This window comes from Salminus brasiliensis, chromosome 1 (assembly GCF_030463535.1).
Source record: "Salminus brasiliensis chromosome 1, fSalBra1.hap2, whole genome shotgun sequence".
In the NCBI taxonomy this organism is placed as follows: domain Eukaryota; kingdom Metazoa; phylum Chordata; class Actinopteri; order Characiformes; family Bryconidae; genus Salminus; species Salminus brasiliensis.
The window spans coordinates 47,311,855-47,323,242 of NC_132878.1; the positions used below are offsets into that span (position 1 = coordinate 47,311,855).

The following is an 11,388-nucleotide window of genomic DNA, read 5'->3' on the forward strand; positions in this document are numbered from 1 at the left end:
TTCACCTCCGTCCATTAAGAGTAAATTTCTGTTCTGGCTCCCTACGGAGCGCACTGTGGTTCATGAAATGACGTACAATGTACAATAATATATATTGTACTTAGTGCTATATATAATATAGTACATTATAGTGTATGTTTCGTGCTCAGATATGGGCTGTACAAGTCCCCGCCAATACACTATTTGGGTGTAGAAGCCATCACTACATAGGAAGTAGGGGATCATTGACCTGAGTGTCCCATTCGCTTCTCCGTAATGACGTCAAATGTAAAGGCCTCATTGTTTTGCTTCTCGTCACTAGCACAGGTTGCATGTTACTAGCTAGTGCTAGCTAACGTGATTGCTTTTATGTGAAGGCCCTATTTTATTATGATGAGTATTATTTGACCCTACTAAGCTATGGTAGTGGGAGCGTTCACAGATTTTGAGAAGGTCTTATTTATACGCATCGACACCCAAACATAAGCTATGCCGGTCCAGCTGCAACCACAAAGTAAGCCATGCTAGCTAGCTAGCAAGTGCCACTTCTTGTTATTGTGTGCGCTAGCTACGATCTTTACTCCATGTCTGCACAGTTATTTGTTTTAGCCACTGTTTATACTTCTGACTTTGGTCGACTAATTTACTTAAACCTGTCAACTAGTCCTACCTTCACTATAGCTATAGACGCATTACAATCCATTTAACACTTAGCTAGTTAGCTAGCTACCTAAATGTGAGGTATCGTATATAACCTCTAAAGTTTCAAAAGTACACGCGATTTAAAACGTTTTAGCGACCTGACCGCTTCAGTCAACCAGTGTCCGGTTTATGGTCATAGTGTTCTCTTAGCTTTCAGTCCTATCAGAGAGGAGTGCTTGTGGTTACCTGTGCTGTTCTGGAGGACAGTACTGGGTTTGATTTCCACCCAGAGAGGGACAAGAGTAGCGTTGCAGGTGATCAGTCTGATATTAGCAAATGTTATCCTGATTTCATTACAGCAACAAACATTCTGAAATAAGAATATGGATGCACCGATACAGTCATTGAAAACTGATGCAATTGAAAGCGTTATCCAATATTTTCAGTAGTTTCTAAACATGTCTACCAATACACATAGATTTATTGAAATGTAGAAACGTGGACTGCATCTGCTTGGATTAGCTTGGAAAAATCTCACATGTACTGTTTCAATACAATTGATAACATAAAAAAATACACAATATAAACATTATGCACAAATGTCTGATTTTTTCCAAGGTGTCTGCTGATACTGAAATTAATGACACGCATATTGGATGGATGCTTGTCATTCTCTTGCAATTTTGAACTTAAATTCCTGACTGATGTTTGTGAAGTTAAGATCAGCGTTTTAGCATTTAGCATCACAGGTAAACGAAATGTTTAAAATCTGGTAGGGTACATGTTTTGACTGAGCTTCGTCTCTTTTGTAGTCGATCCATGTTTGCCCGTCACCTGAACGCTGTGGGCTCTGCTCAGACTCAGGTTGTTGTTGGCGTGTGGAGGCCCTGGTATCAGCCCAGGTGTTCATGGTGGACTGGTCAGCCATACCAACAGCAGCCCCTCTGCTCCAGCTCCAGCAAGAAACACTCTACTTTTAGCTGGAGTGAGTGGAGGCGTCCCGGAATATTACCCAACGCAGTTCCCAGAGGGAGCTTTCATCTCTCTACTGGGCGAATGGACCACTTTGATAAACAGCCCCCCTTCAAAAGGAGGAAGAGCGCTGAGGATAAGGGCACAGGTGAACAGGTAAAGTTGCAGCGCAGCCCTAAACGCTCAGCACCAAGTGAAAACAAGGAGCAGGGTCTGGCATGGCTAAAGAACGTCATTGGTGTACCACTGAGTCCTGGGAGATTCCCACCAAGCCCAGCGACTAAAGCAGGTGAGGATGCAGATGATGCATGCAACATCTGCCTTGTACCTATACACATTACCCATTTTAAGCAGTGCTTAATGTAGCCCATCTGTTTGGTAGCCACCGTTAGCTACCCAGCTCAGCAATAAAAAGGGACCACCACTAGACTACCACTGACTGGAAATTTAAGTGGTTGGATCATTCTCGGCACAGCAGCGACACCAACATGGCAGTGGCTTGTTAGTGAGCTGTTACAATTGTATCAGGTGCTAGCAAAATTCTCTGTCACTTGTTGGGTTGAGAATAGTTCAGGTCTTGTGGTCAGCAACTGATCACTGATGAAGGGGTAGAAGTCTGATTATAGTCTGTTGTCCCTAACTGTACATATACAAAAACAATAATTATTATATACTGAAAGATAGGTGTATGACATACATTTGCCAGCCTGATGCACTTTGGCTGGCAAATGTATTTCACAACGCAACACACACATTCATGCCACTACCACGTTGCTGTCACTGCTGGGTTAAAAATGATCCAAATAATATCTGGTCAGTAGTTTGTCCTGTGGTGGCTTCTTTCCATTAATAAATAGTGCAGCAGTAGTTGGGCTACAGTCGGTCATTGTAAATCATACGATTGGTTCCCTTGACAAAATGAGCATTGTACAAGGCAGGTGTCTGTTGTAAATTTTTTACAATGTCTGGACATTATGTAGTTTTGAAACTGCTCAAAATAGATTGATAATGCATCCACTATTTATTTGCACATACAGAGTTAAAGAGACACTGGGAGGACCTCTCTCTGCTTAATAGCTCTGGGCCACAGGCAGACGGAACTTTGCATGGGAAGACCTTCGATTTTTCTGTGATGTCCTACAATATCCTCTCCCAAGAACTACTCCTTAGCAATACTTACCTTTACAAACACTGTAACCCACGTGTACTCGAGTGGAGACACAGGTTCACGAATATCATCAAAGAGTTGGAACAACACAGTGCAGACGTAAGTGAATCGAGTATTCCAGCTGTTGAGGAGAGGTTGTGTTACACAGTCATTAGGGCGTTATGTGCAGGGCTCATATCTTTTATAAAATGATATGCATGTTGTTAGTATGAACAGTGTTAATATTGCAGTATTCAGATTTGGCTGATGACACACAACCAATAGTGTCTTTAAAACACAATATAAAAACAAAACTTGTACTATACTGAGTAAAGCAGCCTTCATTTTGACAGCTGAGGAAACTTTATATGCAGGACATTCTGACTATGTGCAGTGCTGTTTGTGTGGTTATGCTTTGTATGAAATGACTTTTTCTCCTTTGTCTCCTTAGATAATGTGTCTTCAAGAGGTGCAAGAAGACCACTATCAAAAGCAGATCAAACCCATGCTAGAATCCCTGGGTACTGAATGTAGTTGTGTTCTGATGTTCTTTAAATTCTTGTGTTTAAATGTTATGTATTAAAGCAGTGTAATGTGTCAGTTTAGTGCTCACAGTAGTTTCACTGTTGTTTTATGCATATAAATACACACACACACACACACAGATTAGCCGTGATATTAATACCACCTTCTTGTTTTCTCACTCATTGTCTATTTTATCAGCTCCTTCATAGTTCTAGAATTGCAGAGTGTAGTCCATCCCCTTTCATCATGTTCTTCAGTGGTCAGGACCCATAGTGATGGTGTGTTGGTGTGTGCTGTGCTGGTACGAGTGGATCAAACATAGCAGTGCTGCTGTTTTTAAACACTGTGTCCACTCACTGTCCACTCTATTTAACAGTCCTACCTAATTGGTCCACCTTGTGGATGTAAAGTCAGAGACAGAAGCTCATCTGTTGCTGAACAGTTAGTGTTGTTTTTTGTAGTGCTTCAGTGGTCTGTGGTCACAGGATGCTGTCTACAGGATGCTGTTGGCTGGATATTTCTGGTTGGTGGACTATTTTCAGTCTAGCAGTGACGCTGAGGTGTTTAAAATATCCAGCAGCACTGCTGTATCTGATCCTCTTGCACCAGCATAACACACAAACACACCACCACCACCACCACATCAGTGTCACTACAGTGCAGAGAATGACCCACCACCCAAATAGTTCCTGCTCTGTGGTGGTCCGATGGGTTCCTGGCCATTAAAGAACAGGGCTAACAAAGTATGCAGAGAAACAGGAATTATAGATATATATAACCTGATAAACTTTGTTTAATATTTAGTTGAATACAAATTTTGTACAAGCAGAATGTTTTAAACAGTTTTTTGGTTAGTTCCCTAGAGGGCGCTATTTGTTAATGTATCGTAAGTGGGTATATACTAATGCACATATACATATAAAGTGATTTGAAAAAACAATGATGAAAGGAGTAGCAATAAACAGCTAAGAAAGCAAAAAAGTTATAATAAAAAAGCTCTTATGATTTGATAACTGTGTACTGTTCCCCATCCAAAGGCTACCACTGCGAGTACAAAAGGCGAACTGGCCGGAAGCCTGATGGCTGTGCTGTGGTCTTCAAGCGCAACCGCTTTTCCCTACTCTCCTGTCACCCTGTGGAATATTTTCGCCAAGGAATCTCTTTGCTGGACCGAGACAATGTAGGCCTGATCCTTCTGCTCCAACCTGTGGAGCCCTCAGGCTCTGCCTGTAGCCTTTGTGTGGCCAACACACACCTGCTGTACAACCCCAGGCGTGGCGACATCAAGCTTGCCCAGCTGGCCATGCTGTTGGCGGAGACTAGCCGAGTGTCCCGGTTAGCCGATGGCACCACCTGTCCAGTGTTGCTCTGTGGAGACTTTAACTCAGTGCCCCAGTCTCCCCTATACAGCTTTGTTAAGGAGAGCAAGTTGGAGTACGTGGGCATGCCCATTGGGAAGGTGAGGAATGCCGTTAAATGCAAGAGGTGCTTAAGTAGCATATTACCAAATTCCAAAAGACAGAGGCCTTTTTATGATTGACATGAGGCGTAGGGTACATAACTAGATTTATACTGTCAAAGTTGCATGGTTTATTAATTTATTCTGGGAATTGAAAGAATATTTGATCATTTCAGTTATTTGTCCAAAAAACTAAAATGTAATTTGCAGTGCAAATGTGTGCAAAATTGTACTGTAAAATGAGGGAGTTGTAACACATAGCTAAGATTGATTGTTGTTCTTACATTTAGGGGCCATGTGTCTACTGTTATCACATGACCTACTTTATGTTGAACTACAAGTAATTCTGTGATGTTTCAGATTGAATAATATATTATTAATTAACAATGTCTAATGTTTTTTCTGCTGCTAGGCTTGCTACTGATACTGGGCATTTGATATTCTTTTACTAATGTTCTCCTTTTTTTCTTTCTCCATCTCCTTTTTCCTCTTTCCTTTTCTTGTTGCAGGTGTCAGGACAGGAAGAAAGCTCTAGAGGGCAGCGTGTCCTTGCAGCCCCCATTTGGCCCCCCAGCCTGGGCATTTCTCAGCAGTGCCAGTATGAATTCAAGTCCAACGGTGACCATTACCTTTAAATACTAAATATGTGTTTGGCAGTATCACTTTGTATTTTTGTATGGATATGCAAGAACAATTGATATCTAAAAACACTTGAGCTCTGTCATGGGTAACATTAAGTTAAATAGTAAAAACTGTTAACCCTATTTATTCCTTATATTCTGAATGTTGATACAGCATAATTTTGTTTGCAAATATACTAACTTGCTCTCTATTTTCGGTCCCAAACACAGAACATAAGGTAAAGGATTTGAAGCAAGAAGCCTCATTAAACAGGTATTTTTATGTTATTAATTGTCATATCATTTATTATTGTTATTATTATTAATAATAATAATACTCATCATCATCATCAATATTAATGCATTTGAAGAATGACTCATTTTAATAATTTCCAGCAATGCTTTAACTGTGTTAATTGACATCTCTTCCTTTTGTAAAACTGACTTGACTGTACATCTTCTCAGTCAGGTTAACATGAATGGACTGCTCACAGTGCAGCATGCCACGTCTAATTCCTTTTAGTTGACGGCTGCTTTCTTTACAGTGGTGACATTACCACCTACACAGACACTTCAAATGACTTCTTTTCTGTACTCCTGAACCCCTCCCCCCATCCCCAGCATTGAGCATGGTCTGAAGCTCACCTCGGCATACTCGCACTACCTGAAAGAGAATGGCCAGCCTGAAATCACTACCTGTCATTCACGGACAGCCATCACTGTCGATTACATCTTCTATTCGCCGACTCAGGGGGATGGGTGTGTTCATACAGGTATAGTTTGTTCTCTGTTGTGAAAATGTACAACATACATTGCTGCCTTATGAACATGGATATGGCTTCTTAGGACATAGTATAGACAGTGTACTGTTTAAAATAAAAAAGGTTGCACCATTAAATTAGGTACTTTAAGCAGTGTGTGTGGTTGAGACGGCCAGAGACGGCCTGTGTTTGGTGTTTTTTTTTTTTTAATTGTCTGCATGTCAAAATAATGTGATAGAAAGTTTTGTGTATTGTATGTTTGCCATATCTTACACCTCTGTTTAATCAGTAGGTCAGTTTCAACAAAAGTACCATTACTGCATTGCATGTAGCAAATTACAGTTAGCTAATATCAGACTTGTAGAAAGTATGGACATTGTAGATTCATACTGGATTAAAATCATTAGTGATCACTTAAATTATAATATCTCGAATAGGGCTTAAGTTGTTGTGTAACTATTTACCACTGACTTGTCAAACAAGCCTAGCAAAATGTACTGTATGCCACACGCTTGTTGTTACCAGAGAGTTAAATTTGTGCTTCTTGTCACAGAAATGTCTTTTGGGAAATCTAATTGCACATCCTATATGATGAGGGCTTTCAAGGGAGCAGTAACATCAGGGGTCCTCTGGCCATGTGACCTTCAATTCAGTAGTTTGCTGCAGTGTCTGCTGCAGCATACCACACTGCAGTGCACATCCACGTGTGGCTGTCCGTTACCATGGCACTCTCTCTTTGTTCCCAGAATGCAGCATGCCGGAGGAGAGAGGTCTGCAGCTGCTAGCCAGGCTGGCCCTGGTTAGCGAGGCCGAGCTTGGAGAGGTGAACGGCCTTCCCAACCAGCACAACTCATCTGACCACCTGCCTCTCATCGCCCAATTCCGGCTGCACTCGTGAGCCAACTGCCACTTTTTAATTAGAATAGGTAATGACGGATTATGGACACATTAAGGTGCAGCTGATGTAAGGGGAGAAAACACTTTCACACTATATATATATATATATATATATATATATATATATATATATATATGTCAAAATTCTGCATGCACAGGCAGGAGGTCAAAGGAAGTGTGCACTGTAGGGTGTACTGTGCATTGTTTTTGGTTTGGATATTTTGTTTTTATTAGCATACTTTTAATGCACTGTTCAATTTATTTTAATGTTTGGTTTCTCAAGAAGACACTTGTTTATATGTAAATTGATAATCCAGTTTTTGTATATTCATTTGTCATAGTTTTGAGAAAAGCAGTCATTTTAAAGACTAAAATAAACAAAATAAGTAACTTCATCCATAATGACATTAGGAGTGATAGTTTACTACTTTTAAAAACTGCACAAAGCCAGGAAGGAATGGATTAACTGGTGCTGTAGAAGTCAGATGCAAATACAATATATGGAAATTCAAGTCTGTACATCATGTAACGTGTCCGCCAATTTGAACTATACAGTTCATAGATCATCCATGTTTTTGCTTTTGTGCCTTTATTTCCCGTTTTCGTTTTCTACATTTCAAGGCAAAATAGTATTTTGTAATGATTATGTGGATCCACTTTTTTATCCACCCCACACTTCAGACTGATCATCTCTCTGTGCTTATAGTCATGTTATTTAGAGCTTGAAAAGTTGATAATTGATCATAGATCAGCATGATTCAGCTGACAGATGTGACCTCTGTGGAGGCATGAAAAGCCATCATTTGTGCCTGCGTGAGCACATTAGTAAGCATGTCTATGCTTTAGGTTGAGAAATGAAAGCCGCCACCTCTCGACAGGTAATTTTTCCCCATCTGCTCACCAAGCTTTTTGTATTCTCCCGAGTTACACAGCTGTCCACAAAATCGCTGCCGAACACTTTCTTACTTGTAGAGTCCTGCTTTTTTGGAAACTGACAGTTCTGGACTCATTTAGGATCCTTATCATGTGAAGTAGTATCAGCTACATCTGCTCATTTAATTGTGTGGCAGCACTCATACAGTAAAATCATGCAGATACTGGTCAGGAGTGTTAGGCAATGTGCACATCAATCATCAGAATGTCGTCAGATGGGCTTGTTTATAGTATTTATATAACTGCTAGTTCGCTGGGTCTTTTAGCACAACCATCTAGTTTACTCAGACTGCTGTAATAAAGAACCATTCAGTGAGTGTCAGTTCTGTGAATGGAAACACCCTGTTGATGAGAGAGGTCAATAGAGAATGGCCAGACTGGTAGCTTTTTGTCAGCTCAAACGGTAGAGACAACAATGGTAAACATATGAAGCATCTCGCATTGTACAACATGTTAAACCTTGATGCAAATAGGCTAGAGCATCAGTTCCACTTTTGTCAGCCTAGAACAGAACGCTGAGGCTGCAGAGGGCACATTCTCTTACTTTTAAGATTCAAAGATTCAAAGCTTAAAACTGTTTCTCTAAAAACTACAGGAATAGTGTGATGTAATTATGTCAACCTGGACCATACTTTTTTGGATATTTTTTTTAGCGTGATTCATTTAGGTAGACATATGTAAATATATTGTTTTGGACATATAAAATTTAGAACTAATTTTGCAGCTTCATTTCCATATGTAGACTAGGAATAACCAAGCAAACCTAGCTATTCCAATTTGAGTGAAACTTCTACATTTGAGCAAAGCTCTAAATATGCGCCTACATCCTAATTGAACAGGAATGGCCAGGAAAGGTCCACTTCAGGCTGTAATGCTTATTCATCCACATACCTGGAGTAACTCTATGCCTTTCTAATGCTTCTTCACCCTGGCTTTCTCATCTACTCTCACTCCTACCTTTATTACATCAGTGATTCGGCTTTGTGCTTTTGCCAAATGCTCTTCATTCTCTTCAGGCTCTTCCATAATCCCTGCCTTTGCACATCAAAGGTAGTTAACGGCTCTAAAAGGCGTGGAAGGTAAAAGATTTTACTGACAACTGCCCCCCGCGTACTTAAGCCTAGTATTTAGGGCAATGAGAGTTTCTTATAGAAATTTAAACCCACGCAGACAGAATGAAGAGACACCTCACCTGTGGCACATGTTCATAAATATTGTTAGAGCCATTCAAGCTGCAATTCACATTGTGTTTAACATTTATGACCAGGGAACCAACAAAAATGCTTATTTCAAATATTTTAAATAAAAAAAAAAAAATTGCTACATCAAAAACATGCTGCCTTCTCTAGTGGTGATGTTCTGACAATATATACATTTTATCTCTGAACAGGGGACAAAGGTGGGTGCCCATTAATCTGTCGGTGCGGTTTGGGGAACAGATGAGAAGTGAGCGATTAATTTTTCTAAATCCCTGTTTGGTGCTGTGGCAGTAAGCAGATTATTGCAGGCTATATTACTCCTCTTGCCGCTGGAGTATTCTCTCACTCAGGGACACAGATGATCGGGAACATGTCTGTGGGGATTTAAGGACCTTCACATTTAGGAACCAGTGTTACATCACAGCTCATTTTGGCTCAAGCCAACAAACAATTTCAGTGCTTTCAATGAATAAATTGGTCTATGATTCAAACTGTAGAATTCAGTCAGTTGAATTCTGCACAAATGTTATTTGCACAATTAATATTAATTTCAGATTAAACATGATTGTATATGTTTCACCTTTCCAGGATTGTGTGCTTTTTATGATTTAAAAGGTGCCCTAGAGTGGTAAACTGCATTTATCTTGTTATAGTTGAATAAGGAAAGGTACATTGAAGTGACCCCCCCCCAAACGCTTGTTGAAAACAGAGTATGACAATACCTCTCAACTGTTATAATAGAACAGATTTTATATTTACACCCCCACATTGTACAACCATAGATCCCATTTCAAAGCTAAACACAACATCTGCTTGTAGAATATGGAAGCTAGGGAAAATGGCGTAAAGCAAACACTAGGCCAAATGGAGAAGGGCTGGCCAGAGGAAGTACTACCACAGACATCTGCATGCAAAAACTGGGGAATCAGAGGGACTAATATCAGCAGCAAGATAAACACACACTGTGACATGAGGGAACTGAGAGAAACAGCCACACTATTTTTTGTAATTATTTACGGAATATTGTTACAGTGCTGAGATGTGCTACAAAGACACTGTGATGTTTTTCTGATGATGTAAACCAGTCAGTTGTAAAAAGACCAGAGCTAACTTTTAAATGCAACAGTCAAATGCAGTCAAGACACAAAGAAATACAAAAAACATTTTTTTTATTACAACATGCTACAATCCATAAAATCATGTTACAACAAGAACTTATAATGGAGGGGGGCAGGGATAGACCTTCCTCTTAAGGTATAAAATTGCTGCAGAAAAACAGGACATATAACCCAGGTGAGTCACAAACTGATAAGCCATAGTAAGGGTTCAGAGTGATTATTCCAGAAGTTCCAGCAAGCACTGAATCTTAACTCCATCAGAGAAATCACTAAACATTGTAAAGGTGCTGAAACAATAAACCAAAAGATTTGTATCCGCTGCATTAAATGCATTCAAATTATTTTACTTCTTTCGCTTGATCCGAATAATTTAATGCTTAATCAGTGCCAGCATTTGGAGATAGTAGTGATACATAAGACAAATGTTTCAAACTAATATGCCTCTGAATACTGCCACATGTCATCAGTCATAGAGCTATAGTCGTTACCACATTACCCACTGGTGTGCTACAGTAATCGCTACTTGATGTGCTCTTTAAGCAAAAAGAAAACAACACTCTTTGTTAAACTCAGTTGGAGCTTTGAAAAGAAACTGCCAAGTTGCTGCTGCCACGACAAAACTTTGTCTCCAAATAAAACCGATTTACAAGAGAAAACCTAATTACTGGCAAATAATAAAAAGGTGCCATTTTCAGCTACCAACTAGAAAAACATGAACGGAGTTCAAGTTAATTATAAACTTAATTAAAACTGATAGACAAACTTATGTAGTGATTAAATGGGAAGCTGAAACTTTGACCACAATATAGAGAATTCAACAGAAATATGCTGTCTTGGTAGCACCTTTAAGCACAGCTTGTAGCATTTTCAGTAACAGATCCAACACAAGTTTATGTACAAGCACTTCACTCAGACATTGCTTGGGCATACTAGTCACCCTGAACGCACATTGTGTACTTGACATCTAATGAAAAAGGAGTGGTTGTGCAACAGCACAGTGTTATTTTCTTGTCTTTTCAGGTACAAAGAACCCACGTTGACTTCTCATCAAATTCTAGGTTGCTGAGTGTGTTGCACTAGACTATTTAACCTTTTTGTAGATGAACATATCAAGGTAATGGAGTGAGGAGGAAGGC

The 11,388-nt window shown here is 39.8% G+C and overlaps 1 protein-coding gene across 1 annotated transcript; it reads left to right on the forward strand.

Moving 5' to 3' along the window:
* The first annotated feature begins 277 nt into the window (after window positions 1–277).
* angel2 (angel homolog 2 (Drosophila)) lies at window positions 278–7,570 on the forward strand. Its single transcript, XM_072680296.1, has 9 exons — window positions 278–493; window positions 1,434–1,882; window positions 2,631–2,860; window positions 3,192–3,261; window positions 4,303–4,724; window positions 5,234–5,342; window positions 5,576–5,618; window positions 5,966–6,117; window positions 6,852–7,570. Exons 2-9 carry the CDS (start codon window positions 1,441–1,443, stop codon window positions 7,001–7,003), a joined length of 1,620 nt encoding a protein of 539 aa, XP_072536397.1. The 5' UTR covers window positions 278–493; window positions 1,434–1,440; the 3' UTR covers window positions 7,004–7,570.
* The last annotated feature ends 3,818 nt before the right edge of the window (window positions 7,571–11,388 follow it).